This window comes from Acartia tonsa, unplaced genomic scaffold (genome assembly GCF_053477335.1).
Source record: "Acartia tonsa isolate MP-2025a unplaced genomic scaffold, ASM5347733v1 sca1, whole genome shotgun sequence".
Taxonomy (NCBI): Eukaryota; Metazoa; Arthropoda; class Copepoda; order Calanoida; family Acartiidae; genus Acartia; species Acartia tonsa.
Window position 1 is genome coordinate 123,683 of NW_027649595.1, and position 26,541 is coordinate 150,223.

At 32.1% G+C, this 26,541-nt stretch overlaps 1 protein-coding gene across 2 annotated transcripts; it reads right to left on the reverse strand.

Annotated features, from left to right (window-relative positions):
- Positions 1-1,325: 1,325 nt before the first annotated feature.
- Positions 1,326-12,448, reverse strand: LOC145310456 (uncharacterized). Of its 2 annotated transcripts, XM_080150407.1 has the most exons (15): positions 12,379-12,448; positions 11,784-11,839; positions 11,077-11,135; positions 10,025-10,083; positions 9,764-9,827; positions 8,560-8,624; positions 6,074-6,132; positions 5,861-5,913; positions 5,586-5,644; positions 5,301-5,361; positions 4,885-4,943; positions 3,618-3,677; positions 2,779-2,964; positions 2,417-2,493; positions 1,326-2,007 (listed from the first exon to the last, which is right to left on the reverse strand). In XM_080150407.1, the coding sequence occupies exons 14-15, from the start codon at positions 2,489-2,491 to the stop codon at positions 1,363-1,365; spliced, it is 720 nt and encodes a 239-aa protein (XP_080006533.1). In that variant the 5' UTR covers positions 2,492-2,493; positions 2,779-2,964; positions 3,618-3,677; positions 4,885-4,943; positions 5,301-5,361; positions 5,586-5,644; positions 5,861-5,913; positions 6,074-6,132; positions 8,560-8,624; positions 9,764-9,827; positions 10,025-10,083; positions 11,077-11,135; positions 11,784-11,839; positions 12,379-12,448; the 3' UTR covers positions 1,326-1,362. The 2 variants fall into 2 exon arrangements, with proteins under 2 accessions (XP_080006533.1, XP_080006534.1); XM_080150408.1 differs by lacking the exon at positions 5,861-5,913.
- Between the last annotated feature and the right edge of the window lie 14,093 nt (positions 12,449-26,541).

Sequence of the window (26,541 nt, forward strand, 5' to 3'; positions counted from 1 at the left end):
AGAATAAATTGCTGACAGTTGACACAGGGCTTTGTTGTTTTTTCACCAATAGTCAAACTTGGTACACATGCAGCTCTGACAAATACCCACTCTTTGGTAAGCATACCTCCAAATAATTTCTGCATAATAGAAAAGTGTTTTATGGTTTGATCTGAAGCTTCTTCCAGTAATTTGAGTTTTCTTTTTTGAAATTTGAGTTTATCACTTGAATCATTTGAACCTCGTTTGACCTCTATGTTTATAATAGCACTATACTCAGGAATTATCATGATGGTATCCCATTCAGTTTTGTTTTCTTGGACACTAATGTTAAAAAACTGATATTTGTAAAAGTTTTCAAGTTTATCCTCAGGAATATCATATAGAACTTTTTTGATATTGTCAGTTTGATCAGTTTTGTTTTTTCTTTCAGGGGTTGTACTAGAAGAACACTGATCTGTATTTGGGTGTTCTTCAGTTCTATTCTGTATATCAGATTGTTGGTTTCCAACTACTTTTTTATTGGGATTTAAATTGTTTTTGAAACCAAGATTTTTCAACACCTAACATTCACAATGCTAATATTTCATGTGTTAAGAAAATGGGGGCCTGACTATAAAAGACCTTATTTCTTTTCTTAAACCCTGCAATTAAATCTTACCTAACAAACTAACAAACAAAATTCCCCCTATCTCTTGTGTTTTCAATTTATCAGAAAAAAACATGGAAGGATTTCAGTGCTCCACAAATTACTTTGAAATGTATCACTATCAAATTTAAGGAAGTTTGTAATTTGCCCCCAGTTTCCCTACTTATTTACAAATATTTAAAATAAGGTGGTAAATTTCATAAAATTAATTTTTATTTGAAACTTATGCTTTATCAATAATGTAAGAAGACCAAACACTTACAATAGATAGACAAGAAAACTAGATATTGTGAAACATCTAAAAATGAATCTGATGTTTCTTAAATAGCAGCCAAGAAAATCTTACTTTTGCCTTTTAACAAAAATCTAGATAAGTAGACATAAAGTCAAAGAGTGTAGGGTCTACAAATATAAAATTGGTATTGATATTTACAATCTTTTTGTACTCTTAACCAGAATTTATAACTAATATAAGTCACACATTGCCCAACTTAAAAAGTCATAGAGATTTGGGTCTGTATGTTGCATAAAATAAAATTAGAGAGGTGGATGCTTTTGCCCCTCCCCTCTCTTCCAGTAATATGGTATCCAAGTAAATTGCTTTGATACATTTGAGAAAATTTCAAACTTTTTTTCATAACCTCCCTCCCCTCCCTCTAATATCTTCCTCTGGATGATCGCCTAAAAGTATAAATTTTAAAAAAGCTAAATTTTAATTAAGACCGAAATGTAATCTAATGAAATATAAAACATTCCTGTTGAAACAGCCAGTTCTGTGGGCTTTGAAATTTTGACGGATTTTTCCTCCACTTTTTATGTTCCTCAATACAAGACTCAAGTTCTTTATCTGAATAATCTGTAATGTCTAGGATCTCCATCACTCTTTTCTCATGCTCATTCATTTCTGCATATTTATCCTTTTTTCTCATTTCTTTCCCCTTAATAATAAATTGCTGAATGCAATCACCTGATTGAAAACTGTTGAATATAAAAGCTTCTAAGTTTGATTCTCTTGCTGCATTGACAAGATCATGATGTAAACATTCTTCAAGATATTTGTCCAAAATCTGAGCATCTTGCTTTTCCTTCCCCACCTTTCCTAACACAGTTGGTTTCTTGGGTGTTACAAAATGATTTGGTATAGCTATAACCTTACAGTCTGGATCATAATAATAATCAGCTACTTTCTGTTTTATCTCTGCAATCTTTTCTTTAACTAAAATTTTTGTATTTTCTCCTGCAGCTCCATGAAAGTTTATACTCAAGTTACTAAATTCTTTAGCTAAATTTGATGATTGTGATGATAAAGGGCAAACTCCAAATTCTAATCCACAAGTACACTTGGTAGAAGGAATTGTAGACTCAATCTCAACTTGCTTCTAAAAATATTCTGTGTTAACACTTATCATTTAGGTACCTTTACAAATAATTTCTGACTGTAATACAATCATGTTTGCTTAACCCCTTAATTTAGCAATCTTAAATTTTAGGTCTTTTTTCTAAAAGCAAATAACTAACTCATTTTTAAAAAAACTGGGTAAAATATATTTATGTAAAATTTAAATCATTATTTTCTATGTAGAAATTAATAGAGTAGGATTTTGGCCTTTGCTAGAAAGCAGCAGAAAAATAGCATCAGCTTTTCACTGAATTTGAATTTTTCTGAATGGGATTGCTAATAAGTTTTGATTAATACTTATTCCGAATATGCTTTTAGCCTAACAACTTTTTTGTTAAAGTCCTAAGATATCTTTGTATAATTTCCATGACTAAAGACAGAATACATACCTTTTTATTATCACTACCAGGACCTGCACAACCTGTGTTTTCATCCATTTCAGTTCCACTGCCTAATTCCTCCATTGCTAAATAATAAAATTTAAGATTATGTAACTAAATGCACAAGTAATTTCGGAGCTCTTCTATCCAGTAGAAATAAGCAATTTTTATTGTTATCAAATTTCAATTTTAATTAACACAATAACGTCAAAAATAATTTTTAACTTACATTTTTAATAATTGTTTCAGTCATTTGAAGCTTTACTGTAAAGTAGAAATAAAATTGCAGCTAATATTGAGATCTTTTTCTACAGAGAGAATTTGATAATTTCACCAAGTGTATATAATTTTAACACTTGAGCAAGACTTACCCCAACTAAATATTCAGCTATCTCATTGAAAAGAAGTTTATTCTTTGCAGGAGCAGCAACAGCGCTCCCAGCTTTCGTTGTAGCAGCCACTGAGTCAAGAGGATATAAGATCTGCCAGTTTTTATTTATATTTGTTGTTCTGTAACCAGTTTCTTTTCAACACCACTCTCTTGTCAATAGAACTCCCTAAAATTGAGAGAAGTTTAGTAAAATCTAAATCAAAATATAGTTCAGTGATATTTCCTATTAGAAATTCTAAAGTTGAGTACTACCCCTGTTTCATGCTAAATACTGATAGTGAAGCTACACTTTATTAATATTTATTTCAAGTACTACAATATTTCATCCAATTATGGAAAGTAGTTGTTCTTGTCTTGATGGCAATGAAAAGTATTTTTGTGTTATATTATGGTCAGGTTTATATTTCATGATAAAGATAAAACAAATTAGAAAATATTTAATTGTTAGGAGCAAAGCAGATAGTATACATTTAGACAGGAGAGATCTAACAGGAAAAAACAATATCCGATAAATTTGTGTACAATGATGATACACAAAATTACCACTTCTGTTGTAGAAGTTAAAGGATATCTGTGTGTCTGTCTGTCTCTTGCTACCTTACATCTAAGCTTCTTATAGGTCCAGGGAAAGTCCAAAACTATTTTGGTATAGGGTACCTTTGTTAACCTTTCCAATTGAAATTACCCCTTGAAACAAATTACACCCAAGATTTTGTACTAAAATTTAAAGAGGAGGGTAGACTTCACTCAAGTGTCCCTAGAGGCCTCTTGAAAGAGAAACAGATATAGATTAGTTGCGCTACTAATAACTTATTTTACCTCTTACTTTACAGAGAACTCCAAGGCCAAGTTTTTATTAGGAGCAAAGCTTCTCTGTACCTAAAAAGTAAGTACGTCTATTAATATATCTAGCTGGCTTTTAAACACTGTAGAGTGTTTTTTTTATTTGTTATTTGGGGTCAGGTTAGGTTGTATTTGGTACTGGATAGCAAATACTTTAATTTTAATTAGAAATGTACTTAAATAGTCCGTTTTGTGGCAACTTTGCCGTATTTTCACAGTAGCTTTTAATAGGTTAATTTAGGTTAGGTAAGGTTAACCCTTACAGATCGGGGGGGGGGGGGGCTCAAAGAGCCCCCCCCCTCTAGTTTTTTCAATCTCATTTTTTTTGTAGGTAGGATGGAGAGCTATAACTTCATGACTTTTTTAGTTTAGTAATTATACGTCGGCAAAAGTGGATTTTATTAGGATATCTGGTCTGTGTCGGTCGTGGTGTCCGGTCAAAGTCGGTTGGGTAGCAAAAAAAATTCTAAATAAATCTTAATTTCTACATTATGACTTTTGTGTATAAGGTAGAAACCTAAAATTTTTTGGTGAATACTTAGATATCAATGACCATCTGAGAAAAGTGGTGTTATGACCGTTTGACCGCTCCCTGACCGACTTTATGACCGATTTTTGTCCGGCTTTTACAAAGACATATCATGAATATCGTGGCTTCTATTACAGCTAGAGACCTATAATTTTTTTTGGTAAATCATTGAGCAATAATAAACAGATAAAAATATTAATTTGCGCCGCCAATCGTCGTTTTACCGCCGTAACCGCCGAAAATGGCGGTTTCCGTTATTTGCCGTTTTTCGGCGATGATCAGAAAAAGTAATTTTTTTGTTATGAAAAATAAAAGTTCGTCCTAAAATTTGGTCATCCTAGCTGCAAAATTGGCCGCTCTACAGCTGTTTTAAGATTTAGCTAAAAATACACATTAACCACCAGAAAAAAATTTACGTCTTTATCTGTACCAGGAGCCGAGATAGAGGGGGGGGCTCTTTGAGCCCCCCCCCCCCCCCCCCGATCTATTAAGGTGGGAATTGGGGCCCGATCTGTAAGGGTTAAGTTATGCTAGGTGATTACCCCGCTGGGGCCAGAAATAGGAGAAAAGCTACTGTGAAAATCCGACGAAACGCCCCTTGAGAGGCGTTGTCACGTAAGGGACTATACCAAATATACTATATACTTAAAATAATTTTTTAATTGGTAAGAAAATTAAATGAAATGTGAGAGGATGTATAATTTTTCAACTTACCCAACAACAAAAGATAACAATAATGCCAAGTTATTCTTAGGAGCAAAGCTTCTCTAGAACTAAAATAAAAAATGCCCATTAATAATTACACTTTTTTGCATATTAACATCTTTTGGTTTTTGACGTTTTCCTTATTATCTGATGTCATATTTAGACAAAGCCAATATTGTCCTGTTGTGACGTTATAAAATTCGGGATAGAAGAAGGGAAAGTTAGTAATAAAATCTCTTCAAAGGAGATGGGAGAAAGTGGGTTCTCTTTTCCCCAATATGGGCTTTATCCAGACTTAGAAATTCAAAGGCCAATAAAAAGTTTTAAAATAAGTAAAAGAGCTATATAGAGGAATAGACAAACATACTTACTTATAACTTGAAGAGTAGCTGTGCCTTTCATAAATATGAAATTTTTCCACTTACCTAATATCAAGAAGATATGACCAAGGCGAACTTTTTTCTTTATGCGTAAAGCTCTCTAAATCTAAAACCAAATATATGGCTATTAATAACAAAACTTAGTGTATCTAATCTTCTATCTTTTTGTATGAGCAATAGTTTTATGACTATATGATTTGTTCTTAGATTTAGTAAATCAAAGCCAAAAGTTTTAAAATAACTAAAACAGCTAATTAAGAGAAAGAACAGACATAACCTAGTTAAAGAATAGCTGCATTACCTACAAAAATGTATAATTTTACAACTTACCTAACAGCAGAAGATAACACCAAGGCCAAGTTATACTGAGGAGCAAAACATCTCTCTAACTAAAATAAAAAATTTGTCCATTAATATTAAATTATCTAAGCTTCTTAATTCTTAAGAGCCTTGATTTTATGATTTTTCCTATATGATTTTTTGTCAGATTTAGTAATTCAAAGGCCAATAAAAAGTTTTAAAATGATAAAAACAGATATTTAAGGGAAAGACATAATTATAGAATAGCTGCGCTACTTTTTAAAATGTATAATTTTACTGCTTACTTTATAGCAAAAGATAAGACCAATTTCTGCTTAGTAGCAAAGCTTCTCTATAACTAAAATAACAAAAACATTCAATAATTCAATGTTAGATTTTTTAATTCAAGGGCCAATAAAAAGTTTAAAATGATTAAAACAGCTATTTAAAGGAATGGACTGACATAATCTGATCAATGAGTAGCTGCGCTACTTATGAAAATTAATTTTACTGCTTACCTAACAACAAAAGATAAACCCAAGGCCAAATTTTACTTGGCAGCAAAGCTTCTCTACAACTAAAATAACAAAAACATCAATCAATAATTCAATTTATACTAGTGGCTTAGCCCCTAGCCTATAGGGGCTTTGCCCAAAGACGTAATGGGAAGCACATCTCCCAAGTAAAACGAGTTATATTCCCTAGAAGAGTAGAGCCCAATTGGTGCAGTGGTTACCGAGATCTTTAGCTTTAAAAAATGGAAGTATACTTTTACAGTTTAAATACTAAATACTAAAATACAAAAATATTTATTACATGAGATCAAATTGACAATATGTTTACAAATAAAATATTTTATTAATTATTACCATTGTTATATATTGTAAATCATGATGATTATGGTCGGGTTCATAAAAGGTATGATCCATGTGATCCAGATTCCAAGAAGGCATGTAAGCTATCAACTGTTACAAGGAAAGCTTGCCTTTAAAGCTGGTTCCGGAATAGAGTAATTAATATTAATAGTAAAATGGTGATGTTGTTGTCAGGAGTGGTGGCTTGGTGGTGGCCCAAGCAGGACAAGGTGGGTTGGTTCAGGTATAGAAGTATTAAACTATAGTAGTCACGTATGATGTTAATATTAATATTTGTTGGTAAAAAATTTAGTATGGTGTTCTCTATCTTTAACAAAAGTACAAAAATTTATATCGAATTTAACAGGTAATCCTTTACTTTTTTCAAGTTTAGAATTCTATTAGTTTCAAGATTTTTAAAATCATTAGGTAACTCGTTATAAACACGAGGAAAATTAAACAAAGGGTGTTTAAAAAATGAAATGCATCGAACATTGGGGATGTAGAAATCATCTGTATTGCGCAGAGCATAAGTTCCTCGTTGACTGTTTTGAATCCATGTGCCAGAAAAAGAAATTGGGAGTCTTTCTAATTTAAAATCAAGCATAAATTTGAATATATTATAATTGATAAGTTCAGCTAGAGGAAGAATTTTATTTTCTTTAAACAAGGGTAGAGTGTGTTCATTGTATGAAGCTCCACTAAAAATGCGTATGGCTTTTTTTTGAACAATTTTTAATGGTTTTAAATATTTTTCAGGTGCCATACCTAGAATATTACAGCAATATTCAAGGTGTGATTGGACGTGAGCATTAAAAACTAATTTCATGCAATACTTCTAGGGGTGTAAACGCTTGTAGATTATATAATAGGATAATGGGATTTTTTCATTTACTTTTCAATTTTTAATAATATTACCAGTATGACTTTAAAACCGATTAATATCAGCTGGATTAGAAACAGTTCTCAAAAATCACGTATAGCTTCAATATATGTTGAAAACTTTTTATAATTTGAGGAGATAAATAACTATTCATACCTCTTGTATCACCTAATAATATAGTATAAATAAGTCTGAACAAATCTTATGACTAACAGAGTAAACTGTTTTCAATTTATTCGTTTATGATAAAATAAACACAAACTGGAATGATATTTCATCTTTTAAAGCAACTAATGCACTGAGTCAGAGTATATTATATTAGTAATGAATGTTAAGGTTGCCAAATTTAAACATTTTTTGTCTACTTTTTCTATTTTGTTAGAGACACTATATTTTTTGGGGGGAGTGGTGTCTCATCCTTGTAATAAAATAGCCTAGTACCAAGAAATTACAAGTTAGTATATTTTATATAAACATGTTACATAACCTACTTGGTCCAGCGGTTAGCAAGATCTTAAGCTTTATCTGAAAAGATAGACATAGAGAGAGAGAGAGAGAAATTTCATTACTTTGTAATATAATAGAAAAAGCTTTTTGATATCTTTTTTATTGAATAAATTTGTTTGGATGGTTCGTCCTACCCCCCTTACTCTGAATAGCATTAATCCTACCTCGGACCAAAGCTAAAACTTATCTAAAATGATTTGTCTAACAATTTACAAGATCTTTATAGACATACACACATACACCTTATAGCATTGCCTCTAGGGAAAGATCTATGAGGTCAGGAAAATAGCTAAAAACCCATCCCCAAAAGACATTTATAAAGCTTACATATGCATAACAACCAATCTAAACTAACTAGTATATTAATAGCTTCAGACAAAATAAAAATTTTAGAATTGTAGATATATTTCATATATATATTTTTTAGAAAATTTAATTTATAATTACAAACTTGAACACCATGATTCTTTTTATTTAGGCAATAAAAAACTGTTGGGCAAGTACAGGAATTTTAAGGGACAAGACAATGAACGATAAATTTTTGTTCACTCACTATCATGATAAACAAAATACCTCATGTATACATTAAAAGTTTCGACATTGCTGGCTTGAACCAACCAATACAGATTTTAAAAATTCAAAGGGAATTTGATTATCTTAGGTCGTGGCCGCAAGTATATAGAAAAAGAGGAATATACAGACGTGTACACAGATACACTTAAGTTATAGAATATAAGTGCTACTAATAATTTTATTTTACCTCTTACTTACACAACAAAGATAATAATGAAGGCCAAGCTTATTTTCGTAGGAGCCTCTCTGTACCTAAACAATAAATACGTTTATTTTTATATGAAAGTAACAAGATTTGTGTCTGTCTGTACCTGAGGATTTTGATAACCGCTAAAACTAAATGGTTCTCATTTACAGTATAGAATTGCATAGGTCCTTGGAAGGTTTATAACTTTATTTGGGGAAAATCCTACCCCAGAGACGTCCAAGGGGGGGGGGGTAAAGTGAGGATTTCCCCCCCCCAAACGAATTTTGGGGTGAACAACCAAAATTTTTTTCATTTTAACCCCCCCCCCCCCATTTAAAATTTACCCCTACCCTGGAGGTGCCGTAGGCACTTCCAACCATTTGAGAGGGGTTATTTACCCCCCAAACAATTTGGGGAGGTAAATACTCCCCCCCCCCTAAAAAATAAAAGATCTCTAACAAAAAATATTTTTGCCGCTTCACGCGCATTTTTAATACTAAATATTTAATAAAATTTTGTTTACCACTCTCCAAAAATTTTACGCCGGGAGTAAATTTTTTTGGGGGGGGTAAACAAAATTTACCCCTGCCAACAGATTTCAAGGAGGTAATTACCCCCCCCCCCCAAGCAAATTTTAAATTTAAATTTTAAATTTCGCCGCGCGCGCGCTTTGCGCGACATTTTACCCCCCCCCTAAAACACGAATTTCTCCCCCCTTAAAAAAAATTTATCCCCCCCAAAAAAAGCTTGGACACCCCTGTCCTACCCCGCCTATTTTCTTTTTACTAAAATAAAAAAATAGGGGGTCGAGATCAAACCCCCACCATTTTAAGTAACTCTAGAGGCATAGTCGTTAGTTAATAAGTATATATACACTAGCTTTAAAACACAATAGGTTAGATTTTCATTTGATTATTTCTCTAGGTCAGGTTAGGTTGGGTTTTATTGAGTACTTTACTTGGCTTTCCACTGGGTTTAGGCATGGAAACACCCCCTTCATTTTCAAATAAAGGGGTGGGGTTATCTGTGCTTAAAATGCACTTTATATGACACTAATATACTGTTAAATGTTTCTCTTAGATATATACTATACTTTTTTTATTGACATGGAAGTGTAAAAAGGGAATAACAAAAAAGTGGGAGGGAAACAGCCTAAACAAAGAGAAGCTGCGTTACTTATGACAATGAATAATTTAACACTTACCTCAGCATTACAGATAAGACCAAGGCTAAGTCATTCTAAGAAGTAAGGCTTCTCTTTGACTAAACTGAAATACATATTAAAAATTGCCTATGTATTTAATCTTCTTTATATTTGTATATTATTTGTTGTCAGATTTACAAATTCAAAGGCCAATAAAAGTTTTGAATTAAGTAAAACAGAGGAAAGGCAGGGCAAAATCTTGCTATAGAGTAGCTGCATTGTTAAAATATAAATTGTAAAAATGAATAATATAACACTTACCTAAACATTAAAGATAAGACCAAGGCTAAGTTACTCTAAGGAGCAAAGCCTCTCTATAACTAAAATAATAAATATGTTCATAAATATCTCTAAAATACATATATTTTCCTAAAGAACGTGTCCTAACTTTTTTAACCCATTCGTGTAGAGCTCCGCAGGTTAAAAGTTTTGATTCAACAGGGTTCAACAAAATAGATTTTTAAATAATTACTCAACAGAATTAAAAGTAAGGTTTCAAATTAAAGATCTTCTATTTTTGTTCATAATGGCAATTTACTATATTTTTGTTGCGATTTGTACCTTAAAACCAACTTAATTTAAAAAAAAAACTTAAATTACTTCAAAAATAAGAGGTCTAAAAAATAAGAGGTACAAAAAAACCAAATGTATATCTAAATTCTCTAGATCATTTTACATCTAATACTTACTAAAAGTACCGACTAGCTATTTAAAAAAAACACAAAAGTTAGGACACGTTCTTTAAATAGAACAAGAACAAGGATGACAACATCCATAAGAGCGAAGCTCTAGAAAGTTAGGTCAAGTTAATGTTAACACTCGTAGAATAAGCAGAATATAAATAAATAAGTCTAAACAAAATTGTAAATATTTATTTGCAAAACTGCTTAATGCAGGATATTGTTTAAGGACATACTTACATTTTAGGACTTGATAATATATTTGCTTCACTTATAACATTATACCTTGATGTAATAGGAATCTATATTCAAAAAATCAGATGAATGTGATAATTACAACACATAAAAAATTTTTGTTAAAAAAGGTAAAAATCAACATGTTGTAAATGAACGTACTGACTTTCTGGTAACATTAGAGTTAAACACTAGAGGGAGAAAGGGTTGAATAACTGTATCTCCCCATTGCAACCGTCTTGCGCAACCTTTCTATTGGGTCATAGACAATCAACCAATGGCATTGCTTATATTAACACAGGTCTTTGAAAAACGAAGTAAAAAATTATTGAATGGAAAGGCATATATATCTTATAGAGTAGCTGCGCTACTTACAAAATATCTAGTTTTAACACTTACCTAAGCATAAAAGATAACACTGAGACCAATTTCTGCTTAGTAGCAAAGCTTCTCTATAACTAAAATAAGATACATGTATAATATAACATATGTAATGTATTCCCTATGTTATAGCTTTATTACTAGCGGCTTCGCCCGTAGAGGCCTCTAGTGGACACTTTAAATGTTTTTTTTTTATATTTAAAATATGTCTGTGTTAGGTTGACGTTTATGTTGCGTTGGAATCTCTTTGTAAAATCGAGAAACGTATAAACAATTTTGATTTTTTTTATTTCTCTTGGGAGGGTGGTGGTACCCTTCCCTGGACCTAAGCTACCCTGTTAAGGAGAACCCGATCGGTTCAGCGGTTAGCGAGATCCTTTGGTACAAACACACAAACAGACATCCTGATACTTTAGTATAAGGATTGTATTAAATTTTATTCTTTATTTGGACGAAGCCCAATCTGTCCTACTTTTCATTCCTTTGACGTCATAAAAATCAGAGATTATCCATCTCTTTTTTAGTGGTTTTCTTTCCAACTTCTCTCATCTCCCTCATTTTTATGTCGTCACAGGAATCAAAAGTAGGACAGATTGGGCTTCGTCTTTATTTGTTGTCAGATTTTAAAAGTCAAAAAGCAATTTAAGTTTTAAAATAAACAATAACCTAGTTATAAAAGAGTACCTACGCTAATTATGAAAATAAATAATTCTACTCTTTCTTACCTAAACTGCAAAGATAATACAGAGGCAAAGTCCTTGAAAGTGAAGCTTCTCTAAAACTAAAATAACAAAAATATCCAATGAAAATTACAATTAATCTAATCTTCTTTATTTTTGTATGAGCCTTGGTTTAAGACTTTTCCTATATTATTTAGCTAGCGGCTACGCCCCTAGAGGCCTCAAGTGGCACTTTAAATATTTAGTTTTTTTATTATTTCAAATATGTAATTATTTTCTTTGTTGAGTTCAAGTCTCTAAGTAAAATTTTTTTCTCTCGATTTTTTGTGATTTCTCTTGAGAGGGTGAAGAAACCCTCCTCTAAAATAGTTATAAACCTTCCGGGGACCTTTTAGAAGCTACCCTGTTATAAAGAACCCGATCGGTTCAGTGGTTAGCGAGATCCTTCGGTACAAACATACAACAACACAAACACACAGGCAAACATCCTGTTACTTTATTATAAGGATGTCGGATTTCGAAATTCAAAGACAAGAAAAGTTTTAAAATGATTAAAACAGCTATTTAGAGGAAAGGACAGAAATAACCTAATTATAGAATAGCAGCTTTACCTATGAAAATGACTAATTTTAACACTTACCTCAGCATAAAAGTCAACAACAAGTCCAATTTCTGCTTAGTAGCAAAGCTTCTCTATAACTAAATAAAAATATATCCATTCTTAATTATATTTTTTGTATATAATATTCTTCATTTTTCTATGAGCCTTGTTTTATGACCTTTCCTGTATGTATAATTTTCTAATTCAAAGGCCAATAATAGTTATTTCTCGCATCGTTTTAAAAACAGCTTTCCGCGGATATAAAGGGTGAGCAAAAAAAAATGCGTACCTTTTTGAAATTGAAATTGCGCGGCTTGTGTTAATAGTAGAAAAACGTTATGCATACCATTAGAACCGCTATGAAGTCTATTTTTTGGAAATATAAGAACGATTCCTCTGCTACGTATAGTTGGGGAGCTACGTGTTAAAATGCCCCAACTGGCTTAAAACTTGACTTGCGAGTAAATCATTAAAGATTAAAGTAAAGGGTATGCAAATAAAAATACGTACATTTTCAAAATTCTAGTTGCTCAGCTTGTGTTAATAGTAGAAAAACGTTATGCATACCATTAGAACCGCTATGAAGTCTATTTTTTGGAAATATAAAAACGAATCCTGTGCTACGTATAATTTATGAGCTATGTGGTAAAATGTCCCCACGGAATTAAAACTTGACTTGCGAGTAAATCATTTAAGATGAAATTTTTCCACTTTTCTCACATTTATCAATACAGCTCCTAAACTAAAAATAGCACAAAAATCGTACTTATATTTCCAAAAAATAGAGCTTATGACGGTTCTAACGATATACATAGCATTTTTCTACTATTCACACAAGCCGAGCAGTTTGAACTTTAAATATGTCCGCATTTTTGCACACACTTTTTTTATCTTTAATGATTTACTCTCAAGTCAAGTTTTAAGTCAGTTGGGACATTCTTCTACGTAGCTCCTAAACTATAAGTTGCACAGTAATGGTTCTTATATTTCCAAAAAATAGACTTCATAGCGGTTCTAACGATATGCATAACGTTTTTTCTACTATTAACACAAGCCGCGCAATCTCAACTTTAAAAAGGTACATATTTTTTTGTATGCTTTAATCTTTAATGATTTACTCGCAAGTCAAGTTTTAAGCCAGTTGGGACATTTTACCACATAGCTCCTAAACTATACGTAGCACAGTAATGGTTCTTATATTTCCAAAAAATAGACTTCCTAACGGTTCTAACAATATGCGTAACATTTTTCTACTATTAACACAAGCCGAGCAATTACAATTTTAAAAAGGTACGCATTTTTTTTTGCTCACCCTTTAGAATGTACAATTATAAGATTAAAACCAGTTTTTTTAGACCCGAGGTGCCGAAGGCACGGGCTAAAAAAATGACTTTAATCTCATGATTGAACATTTTTATATTTTCAAAGAAAACTGAATATCATATGATGCTAGACATAGTTTTTTTGTATGGATGAGAACCGGTTCTTATCCACCGGATTCAAATGAATAGGAGAATAGTTTTAAAATGATTAAAACAGCTATCTAGTGGAAAGGACAGACAAAATTTGGTTAACGAGTAGCTGCGATCCTTGAGAAAATGAATAACTCTACTGTTTACCTAACAAAAAGGATGACAACATCCATAAGTAGCAAAGCACAAAAATTATGGATGGATATCCGGCGAAAATAAACTATGTTGCAGTTTCATAAAAAAACATTAAACTAAAAAATCACGAAACCTAGAAAGATTTATAACTTGAAAATCTAAGAATCGATCTAGCACCTCAACCAATAAGCAAATCTTAATGAAAATTTGTGGGGATATGTAAGTTGTTAACTCATATAATCCCTATAAATATCAGCCGTCTGTCTTGAATAGGATTAAAGAAAATCATGAAAACTTTAAAATCTAGGAATCGAACTAGCACCCCAACCAATGAGCAAATCTGAATAAAACTTGATAAAAGCATGCAAAATATGAAAGTATTTAATTCCTGAAAATTTCAGCTGTCTATCTTGAATAGGAGTTGAGAAAATCATGAAAACTTAAAAATGTAGGATTCGATCTAGCACCTCAACCAATTGACGAATCTTAATTAAACTTGGTGAATACATGAAAAATGGTAACAAATTTAATCCCTGAAAATTCCAGCTCTCTATCTTTTATAGGAGCCGAGAAAATCACGTTTCCCCCTTTCTGTCTCAGACGAATGGACGGACGGACAGACGGACGGGCATTTCGAATTCACTACTACAAAATAACACAAAGGCCAGAGTTATACTTAAGGAGTAAAGCTTCTCTATAACTGAAATAACAAAAACATCCATTAATAGTTACACTCAGTGTATCTAATCTTCTTTATTTTTCTATGAGCCTTTTTTATGCCTTTTCCTGTATAATTTGTTGTAAACTTTTGTAATTCAAATGGCAATAAAGGACAGACATAATCTTGATAACGAGTAGCTGTGAAAATGAATAATTCTACTGTTTACCTAACAATAAAAAATAACACCAAGGCCATAGTTATTCATAAGGTGTAAGGCTTCTCTATAACTAAAACAAAAAATATGTCCATTATTTAATGCACTTAGTGTGCATTTAATCTTTTGTGTAGTGAAGCTACTCTATAATTTGAAATGTCCGTATGTCCGTCTGTCCATAAGAAACGTTTTGGGGGAAACGTAATTTTCTCAGCTCCTATAAAAGATAGACAGCTGAAATTTTTAGTGAAGATTCCCATTATATATGCGCATCTAAGATATACATTGTTTTGTCCATCTGTCTGTTATTTGGGGTGCTAGATCGATCCTTGGTTTTTACGTTTTCATGATTTTCTCAACTCCTTTTCAAGATAGAGGGCTCAAATTTTTTAGGGATTAATCAATTTTACATTATACATATTTTTACCAAATTTTATTAAGATTTGTCTTTAAATTGGGGGGATAGATCGATTTAGGTTTCGGGATTTTCTCTATTCCTTGTCAGGATTGACGGCTGAAATTATAAGGGATTGAATTTGCTTATATTCTAAATTTTTCAAGTTTCATTAAGATTTGTTTATTAATTGCAGTGCTAGATTGATTCCTAGATTTAAAGGTTTCTTTATTACCCTATTTTATCAAGTTTCATGTTTATTTGATGACACTGTCCATCATTTTTGAGCTTCGCTACTTATGGATGTTGTCATCCTTGATTGTTTTTATATGAGTCTTGGTTTTATGACTTTTACTATTTTATTTGTTGTCAGCCAAGTTTCATAGTTTTGTCGGAGGGTGGGTTCCAAAGTTTTCAAAAATCCTAAGAGGATAATACCAGTAAATTGATATGTATCCTGATTAACCCACCCTAACCACAGGAATTAAAGATGTAAAAGTATCCTTTGAAAATTCCCCCTTTAAATCTAAATGTGGAAAAATCTATTTTTAGCCATTGAAACCTAACCTAAATTATGTGTAAATATCTTTGATTTAGTATTGTGACCATTTTAGTTCAATAAACGTGTACAAATTTTGAATGTTATTTTGGGGTTGGAATCAAAGCTTCTCCACAAACTAGCTATCACGTCCATCCATCTTTTGTGTACCACAACTGACGAACATAACACTAGATATACATTAAAGGGGGGGGGGGGGGCTTTCTTTTTATTTTACACAAAATGATGAAAGAAAAATGAAATACTATACTTTTAGTTGAATAGATGAATACATAGATATGGCCAAAATGATGTTTACATATTTGCTTCACTTTTTTTGGGGATGTTGCCATTCTTGTCATACTCTTATTTGCTTTAACATTTTAATATTTACCTTTATGAATGATATATTGTCACGACGACGGTCAAGAAACAACTAAACAATATTCCTTCCTTATCTTTCAGTTTAATTTTTAATAGGACGTGTCAAATGCACATTCAGCTGCACGGCTAGGGCTGCAGCTGAAAACTTTGGCAGAGTTAAAAACAGCTCAGAACAGAGGAGAGAAGCTTGTTATGCCAGGGATCTAAAGGGATAAGATACTGGCGTTCAAATTCATGTACATCCCCACTGACGAAACACAAAATTCAATGATTGAAATGTTTGGACACTTATCATTATGACCAATACAAATTTAATAAAAGTTGTTAATCCAACTAATAAGAAAATATTATTATAAAACTTTGGGGACCAGTGTAATAAACAGTCCAATGTCCATCTCCCTTCCAGATGTCAGTGAATTAATATTTGGTAGCAGTGTCTTGATTTCAGTTGCGGCTGCCGAGCCTTGTTATTTTTTTTAAAAATTCCATGATAAGGATATAGATAAACTATTTTCTAGTATGGCTTTAAAACCGACTAATATCCAGTGGATTAGATTAGATTCTCAGCAATACTGAAAAATCATTTATAGCAATGAATGAAAGACAATTTTTTATGAATATTAAAATAAAGATAATAAATAATAGTTATTTCTCGCATTGTATTATAAACAGCTTTCCGCGGATAAATAATGTACAATTATAAGATTAAAACCAGTATTTTTAGCCCCACGGAATAAAAAAAAGTGGTTTTAATCTTATGATTATATATTTTTATATTCGTAGAAAGCTGGATATAATACGATGCTAGAGATAGTTTTTTTGTATGGATGAGAACCGGTTCCTATCCACCGGATTCGAATAAATACGGGAATAGTTATTTCTCGTATCGTATTAGCCCCGAGATGCCAAAGGCATCGGCTAAAAAAACTAGTTTTAATCTTATGATTGTACATTTTTATATTCGTAGAAAGCTGGTTATAATACGATGCTAGACATAGTTTTTTCGTATGGATGAGAACCGGTTCCTATCCACCGGATTCGAATGAATACGAGAATAGTTATTTCTCGTATCGTATTATAAACGGCTTTCCGCGGATATAATACGATGCTAGACATAGTTTTTTCGTATTCATGAGAACCGGTTCCTATCCACCGGATTCAAATGAATACGAAAAAAATTTTTCCCAACTTTCTTAATATTATGTGAAAAACGTATATGTCTCTAAAATGTACGTTTTAAGTTGACAAAAACTTGTAAAACAAATAAAAAATGACTTTACCTAAAGTAAACACTAAACAATAAAAGTGCCTGCTGAGCAATAAATACCCCCTTCTCTTTTTTTGAAAGAGTTTTTTAAGGAAAAGGAGGGGAGATACAATTTAAACAAAAGATAAACCAACTACCCCCCATTCTTGAAAATAAATCAAATAAAAATGAAAAAGGGAGGGAGGGTAGCTGTGCTTGACAAGGCTCTCTGAGGGAAACCACCTGGCAGTCAAACAGACAGAATAATGTATACAGTATATGAAACACTGAAAAGGGATTATACACAAAACAAGGATGACAACATCCATAAAAGCGAAGCTCTGAAACGGTAGGACAAAAGGGCATTAACACTTGTATAGTGTCAGAACTGAATAATCAGAATATAAATGTATACGATTCAAAGAAAAATTACTTGATGAAGGATAATGTTACAGGACATAGTCATATTTTTAGGACTTGATTATAGAGTTGCTTTGCTTATAATATTGTACTTTGTTGTCCCAGGAATCAGTATACCAAAAATCAGATCAATCGGATAATTAGATCATATAAAACTTTATTGTTAAACAATGAAAAAAAAACAACATGTTGAAAATGGACGTACGGACATTCTGGTAACGATTATAGAGTTGCTACGCTTTCTAAATCGTACCTAACTACTACAGGAATCGCCATGCAAAGTTTGAAATCTTTAGGACAATTCTAACGTGCCTAAATTAACGAAAAAAGCTATCCGTCACGGACGGACCGACCCTAATTATAGAAAAGCTTCGCTTTTAAAAAAACATTTCCAAATAGAAATTATGTCCATTGCGCTTTGACAAAGAACGGACAAGAGTAAGTTATATGGTTAATACACATTAATTTGTGGAAATCTAATTAAGATAAAGTTTACATGATTTAAATAAATTAAAATTTCTGAAGAACTATCTATGTTCCTTATTTTAAGCAAATACTGCAATGACTAACATGTCTAACATTTCCACAAGTAGCGCAGCTAGAAAAATTAACAAAGTTTAGTTGCAATAAAAAGTGTTATTGGCAATATCAGAGAGAAAGAGATATGAAGATAGATAAAGCAAAAAAGACAGAGTGAGAGAGAGAGAGAGAGAAGGAGAGAATGAGGGATAGATTCATATTCTAAAAGAGAGGGAGAAAGATTTAAAAGAAGAGAGAAGAGAGGTAGATACAGGGATAGCTATTCAAAAAAATCACAAACCTTATAAAGTATCTGGTGGTATATTTTGTTTTTGTCATGTAACTGAAGAGGGGTGGGAACGAAGGGGAAGGGGGCTGTGGGGAAATTTTCCTTTAGAGTTGTTTGTCAGAATAGCATTCCCTTGTCCCTGGGTAGAAAGAGAAAGAAGTATATAAAAACCTACAGAGCAGCTCTGCTTTAAAAGAAAAGAACCTTGCTTATTTGCTTAAATGAATATAAGAAAAAACAAATGTTTGAAATTTTACAATATTTTCCTCCGGAATTCATTCATATCCGCTGGATATGAATCAGTTCCGCAAGGTGATATAACACTAACCGGGTTCTTGTAAAATTTTCACAGAATCATAGACAAAATTATAAAATTAATAATCTTATTATTTTCGCGTCCGCAGCCAACTGACTATGAAACCATATGTATAAAAGCTTGTCTGAACAAAATGTATATTGCAATATTTTTGGCGATTTCACACAAAGTACCTAGTTGAGCACTGAAACCCCCATCCACTTATTTTTCTCAAGTTATTTCAGAATAGGGTGTGGGGGGGGGGGGTGGTTTATCATAGCTCACTAGGGTGCTTTGTTTGTAAGCACCATATTTTCTTTAAAGTTTTATCTCAACTATTCTTCTTTAATTATTTTTTTTAACAAGGATGACAACATCCATAAAAGCGAAGCTCTGAAGAACATTGACATTTGTAGGACATGTGTAAGCATATAAAGATCTTGTAACGGGCTATACTGATTACTGTCCGTCGCCCGGTTATATAAAGGACAAACGGATGGACATACAAACAGACAAGAGGAGGACATCTGAAGTTTACTAGATAGATAGATAGATTCTACTTTTTTTTACTACTTAAATATAATTTTTAATAATTATCGCATCGTATAATAGACATATTTCTGCGGATTTTAAAAGGAAAAAAAACGATTATTAATAACAGCTTTGTTATCTCTGAAATGCCGAAGGCCTAGGCTAATAAAACTAGTATTAATCTTAAATTTTTATTTTAATATTCGTGGAAAATTGTCTGTAATACTTTGTTACACTTATTTTTCTGTATGGCTGAGTATCGATTCTAGGTAATCAAGTGGATATTAATCGGTTTCAAAGCCATACTGGAATATTTATTCTCCTGTGATATATGTATTTTTATTATTTACATAGATAGTAACTTTTTATCGCTGATTATCTTGAATTTTTAAAAGTAAATTATCTGCTGTGGAATTATCCTTTATATAATAACCCGCGATCAAGGCTCAACAAATAGCGCATCCGCTTGGGAGATGATAGGTTCGAATCTCGGACCGAAACCGCGTCATAACTAAAGACGTTAAAAATGTATAATAAAAATCAGATAAATCGCATAATTAGATCACATAAAACTCTGTTGTTAAAAAAGTAAAAAAATTACATGTTTAAAATGGACGTACGGACATTCTGGTATTGATTATAGAGTTGCTAAGCTTTCTAAATCGTACCTAAATACTACAGGAATCACCATGCAAAGTCGATAGGACAATTCTAACGTGTCTAAATTAACGAAAAAAGCTATCCGTTACGGACGGACGGATGGACGTACGGACGGGCCAATCCTAATTATAGAAAAGCTTCGCTTTTAAAAAGCATAATAGTCGGGACTTTTACATAAATTGGATGAAATAAAGTCAAATCTACTCATCAAAAGCTAAACGTTCATGTTAACAAGTCTCTGAGAAACTCTGAGAAAAAAGTAAATAGAAAAAAAGCAATTAAGAGATATGGACAGACATACATTGGAATTGTTTGAAGAGAGACAAAGAGAGAGAGAGAGAGAAGAGAAGAGAGAGACAGAGAGAGAGAGAGAGAGAGAGAGAGAGAGACAGACAGACAGAAAAAGAGAGAGATAGAGAGGAATAAAAAACAGAAAGGAAAAAAGAAAGAAAGAAAACTGTCTAAACACAATACACGATTTTTCAGTATTGACTAGAACCGGTTTTAATCCAGAGTATATAAATACTTTGATAGTTATCTATAATACAAAGTAGAACGACGTCTGTCTGTCTGTCTGTTTGTTTGTCTGTTTGTCTGATATGTTTGTCTGATATGTTTGTCTGATCAGGTTCTCCTTTACAGGGTAGCTTCTCATAGGTCCCGGGAAGGTTTATAACTATTTTCTTGGGGGGTGGGACACCCCCAACAACCCCCAAAAATGAAAAATCCCCCCCCCCAAAAAAAAAAAAATTTCTTTTTAAAATTAACCCATTAGTGCCGAGCGCCACTTTTATGGGCCGATCGAGCTGTAAGTTTCAGGGAAGCTTTATAATGGTCAAAACGGAATTCGTATTTTTTTGTTTTGCTCTAGTGGCGTGCACAGGAAAGTTGCAAAAAAAACCGGTTCGGCTTGGCCATAAATACCAACCAGGCATTAACACCCGTTTTTGGTGCTTTCCCCCTGTTTTAAAACCCGGTTGACCTGTATAAACCCGGTTATTTTGACCAAAAATCGAAAAATGTAATTTTTGAACGCCAAAAGTGAGATGAACACTTTTTAGAACTTTGATACGATCCGTAATTGAAAACTACACAACCTCATGTAATCTAAAGAGCTACAAGTATAATACGAAGCGATTTATTTCAAATTTAGTGTTTCGGCTATAGGTGCCGCCGTTTTCGGGTAAAAAAAACCGTTGCTCGAAGTTTTAAAAGACACACACTACAAAAAAAGAACATATAAAATTTGGGTGTTACATATCAGAAAACGAGCATAAAACTATTGGGTGACACCTATAGAGATTACTAGGGTTATTAGGGTGGCTCAAACCCTTACTAATGACGTAAACTGTTATTTTTATTGGTTGAAAAGTTAAAACCGGGTAATAAAAACCGAAACCGAGCCGGGTTTTAAAATTTTCGGGTATTTATGGCCAAGCCGAACCGGGTCATAATAGGGCGTAAAAAAACGATAAAAAAATCATATAAAAAATTATAATTTGAATAAAACGAATTCACAAGTAGATGTACTTGTCAATAAACAATAGATTTCACAAAAAAAATCAGCGACTTTACTATAAAAACAAAAAAGTTAGAAGGGTGTTTTGAATTTTCATGATTTTCAAATTTTGTTGAGCTATACCAGCAAACTGAAGTAAGCTAAACTGCCTGCTCCAGGGGGAAATGAAAGTCAGGTTAGTAGAGGGGGGATTCATTCTGAGAATGATGCAATTATGAAGCCGGAAACCGGTTTTTTTTCCATTTTTCGGAACCGGGTTTTGATGCCCGGTTCGGCACTAATGGGTTAAAATAGTAGGTTCGACTACCCCCCCCCCCCTAAGAAATTTTTATAAAATTTGTCTTTTAAATCTAAAATACAAAAAATTGGTTTGATCAAACCTCTTGGGGCAGAGCTCCTAGAGTCTAGGGGCGAAGCCACTAGTTTATCATATTGTACTATAGACAGCTTTCTGTTGATAGTAAAAACAAAAATTTATAAACCCTGGCCTTCGGTGCTAACCAAACTGCTATTTATTTTATAATTTTTCATTTTAATATTTATACAAAATTGTCTGTAATACCAAATCTTACATGATTTTTCAGTATGACTTATAACGGTTTGCAATCCAGTAATATTTTTTCGAAGCTATACTGGAAAAGTATTTAGGAATTACAGTAGAAACAAGGATGACAACATCCATAAAAGCGAAGCTCTGAAACGATATGACAGACGAACATTAACTTTTGTTGAGTGTCAGAACTGAATATACTAAATATGAAAATATAAGGTTTGACAAAATTAAACGTAAATTTGTTGCAAAACTTCTTAAATATAGAATTCTGTTTAAGGACATACTGACATTTTTAATTCTTGGTTATAGAGATGCTTTGCTCTTAATATTGTACCTTATTGGAATAGGAATCAGTAATCAAAAAATCAGATCAATAGGATGATTTAATCACATAAAAAATATTCATTAAAAAAGTAAAAAAATCAACATGTTTAAAACGGACTAAGTATACTAAAAATCAGATCAATCGGATAATTAGATCACATAAAACTCTGTTGTTAAAAAAGTAAAAAATCTACATGTTTAAAATGGACGAATGGACATTCTGGTAACAATTATAGAATTGCTACGCTTTCTAAATCGTACCTATCTACTACAGGAATCACCATGCAAAGTTTGAAATCAATAGGACAATTCTAAAATGCCTAAATTAACGAATAAAAGCTAACTATCTCGGACGGACGGACCGACCCTAATTATAGAAAAACTTCGCTTTTAAAAATAAATATAAAGAATCCTGCAAGAAATACACCGCTCTAAAAGCTGAAAGACTGCCACAAGTAGAACCCATACCCTATATTTGAAGCCTTCAGCTTCAAAAACAAAAAAAAGGTTTAGGCATTTCAAAATGTCATTTAACTAAATAAAGATTTTTTTTACCTTGTGACGTTTGTGTAATAACTATAAACAACTGTAATAATAAAGTAAAAACGTGTTCATTTTATATGGCGAGGAAGAGATAAGACAAAGCAGTTGAAAAACCGTTTATCTTTGTTTTTGAATATTCGATATATATTAGAATATGACGTGGATAATTTATAACAAACTTTTGTTTAATGGATATATTATTACTTGGATGTTGCACCAGATTTTTATAAACCCTGAAACTCTGATAATATGACGATCTCACTGGATGAGCGAACTGACTAATAAATTGGGTCGATATTAGCAAGCTAAATTGACGACTAATTTACCCCTGTCAATACATCTATTTAAAACCTATATCCATTACTTTTGTTAATTGCTATATTGGGGACATTTGGCTGTTCATTATACTAGTCCCCATAATTATATAATAACATTTTATTATTCGTTAAATTAACAACCTTGGGGACTTTTGATTAAATTTGATTCATAAAGTTGAGTGTCTCATTCATTAGTCAGTTCGTTCATCCAGCAAAAGGGGAGTATATATGTATGTAAAAGGAGGTGTGTGGGGGTGTCGATTTTTAGCCAGCTGCGATTATATTATTATGTCCATAAAAATCTGGTGCATTATCCGAGTAATAATATATTGATTGTTTTAAAGTAACTGTGTTAGTAACAAAAAAAAAAGTAATTAGAAATTCTAAAAGATAACAATGATTCATTTCATAGAAATTTATAAGGAATTAAACTTTATACATTTTTTTTTCAGCGAATCTATTCTATATTCACTTTGTCCATCCGTTTGACTGTACAAGGAAATGGGAATTTCTTACCTTAGAACCTTTAAAAGATAGATTAATCTAATTCTACACCCATATATAGTTACTTGTAAAAAATAATAAAGCTAAACTTTTTAGTGACTATTCCGATGACCTACATATGGATGCTGTGAGTATTGGTGCAAAAAATATGACGTAACAAAAAAAATTTGCCAATGAGAGGCCACTATAAATTTTACCATTGGTCAATAACGGCCTCTCATTGGCTAATTTTTTTTGTTACGTCATATTTTTTGCACCATTACTCACAGCATCCTACATATGCACATCAACTTTACAAATTGTTTTTTTTTCGTCATTCTGTCAGTATCGATTTGAGATTTATTTCGTGGTTTTCAGGGGAAATGTGATTATCTTGGCTTTTATTAAAGATTAAGCAGGGAGGAAGAGGACATTGGGCTGTTTATAAAACTAGTCCCCAAAGTTTTATTACATTTATATTCGTTAACTTTGGGGACTATTGCATTTTGATTTATTGTTTCATTAAGTTAAGGGTTCAAACATTTCAATAAATAATTGTAATCTATACAAGATTACAATATACGTAAGGGGTAATTTTGTGTTTAACATGGGGTTGTATATCAATTTATCGGCAATTGTCTTATCCTTTTAGATCCCTGATTATAAGTGTCATAAGAAAAAGCCAGGGTTTTTAAAATAGAGATAATAATATAAATATTATTTAAAATGATTCATAACATGGATATTTCCACAGAATTAAGCTTTATTTGTCATTTGACAAAACAAAGATGACAACAACCATAAATGCGAAGCTCTGAAATGCTATATTAAACGAACATTAACACTTGTTGATTGTCAGAACTGAATATGCAGAATATTTCAATATTTGTTGAAACAAAATTGTAAGTAAATTTGTTGCAAAACTGCTTAAATACAGGAGCCTGTAAAGGATATACCCACATTTTTAAGACTTTCTTATAGAGATTGATTTGATTTGCAAAATTCCATACGGACCAACAGGTCCATTAAAGGAATATCATATTGTCTCAGGAATCAGATACTTTGTTTATAACATTTTTTTCTTGTTGTAATAGGAATCAGTGTTCATAAAAATCAAATGAATAGGATAATAATATCACATAAAATATTGTTTTTAAAAAGGTTAAAAAAACATTTTTAAATAGATGTACAGACTTTCTGGTAGCTACGCATTCTAAATCGTACCTAATTGTTATAGGAATCATCATACAAAGTTTGAAATCAATAGGACAATTCTAAGATGACTAAATCAACGAAATGGGCTAACCGTTCCAGACATACCGATGGACGGACGGACCAACACTAAGTATAGAAAAGGCTTGCTTTTAGAAAAATAAAAGTTTACATTTAATAACATAATAAAATAAAATAAAAGGCCATGTTTGTTTAAAGATAAAGATAATTTAAATTACTTTGGCGGTGCAAAGTCGAGCACACAGAAACACTCAATCCTCTTTAATTAAAAACTGATAAAAATACTTTAGGTCAGGTTAGGTTAGGTTTTATTGGGTACTGGGTACCTTCGCGCAAGGTTAGGCTCCTGCAGGGTTTAGGCATAGGAAATATTTTATACAGAACTAATTATATACATACAGACTGAATTAACAAGGATGTCAACATCCATAAAAGTGAAGATCTGAAACTGTAGGACAAACGAACATAAATAATTGTATATTGTCAGAACTGAATAATCAGAATATAAGTGTAAATGCAAAATTATAAGTGAACTTGTTGAAAAACTGCATAAATACAAGATAATGTTGAAGGACATACTTACATGTTTAGTACTTGATTATAGAGTTGCTTCGCTTATAACATTTACTTTGTTATCATATAAATCAGTATTGAAAAAATCAGACCAATCGGATTTATCCTAATTATAGAAAAGCTTCGTTTTTAAAAAGGCGTAATTAGAAATTCATTTTCTGGAAATTTCCATGGGATTGGATTTTATTAGCAAAGTTACTCTTTATATCACTTTGTCCGTCCATCCGTGTGTCTGAGTTGTATGGAGGAAATGTGATTTTCTCAGCTCCTATTTAAGATACTAGCGGCTACGCCCCTCGACATTTCTAGGGACATTTGAGGTGAGGAGGGGGGGGGGGGGGGGGGTTGTAATTCGCAACCCTTTCCAAATAAGTTTTTAAAAAGAAGAAGTATAAAAGAAAATTTGGGAGAGGTCCTTGCCAGGACCTTTGAGACGCTAAATTGTAAAGAAGAAATGAATGAGTTCAGTGATTAGCAAGATCCTATGTAGTAGTGACAGACACACCCTCTTTTCCCCGACTCTATGATTTAATAATATGTTTTGATATACTTCTATGCAATAAATTTAATTTATCCCCTTTTAAAAGCGAAGCTTTCAAATAATTAGGATTAATCCGTCTTTTCGCTAATCAAGATATGCTAGAATTGTCCTATCAATTGCAAAATTTGCTATGAATTAGGTAGCGTACCAACTCTATAGCCGTAAACAGAAAGTCCGTCCGTCCATCATGTTGTTTTTTTTAAACTTTTTTGACAACAATTCTGTGTTTGATATAATAATTCTATTAATCTGATTTTTGTAATAATGATTCCTATGACTATGAGGTACAATAAACTAAGCAAGTCATCTCTAAGATTAAAGCATAAAAATAAAAATGCGTCCTTTTACTGTATCCTGT

Coding starts and splice junctions, on each gene's coding strand:
- LOC145310456 (XM_080150408.1), bottom strand. CDS start 2,491: ATGGAGGAATTAGGCAGTGGAACTGAAATGGATGAAAACACAGGTTGT. Junction 2,008..2,416: donor CTGGTAGTGATAATAAAAAG/GTATGTATTCTG, acceptor GAATATTTTTAG/AAGCAAGTTGAGATTGAGTC.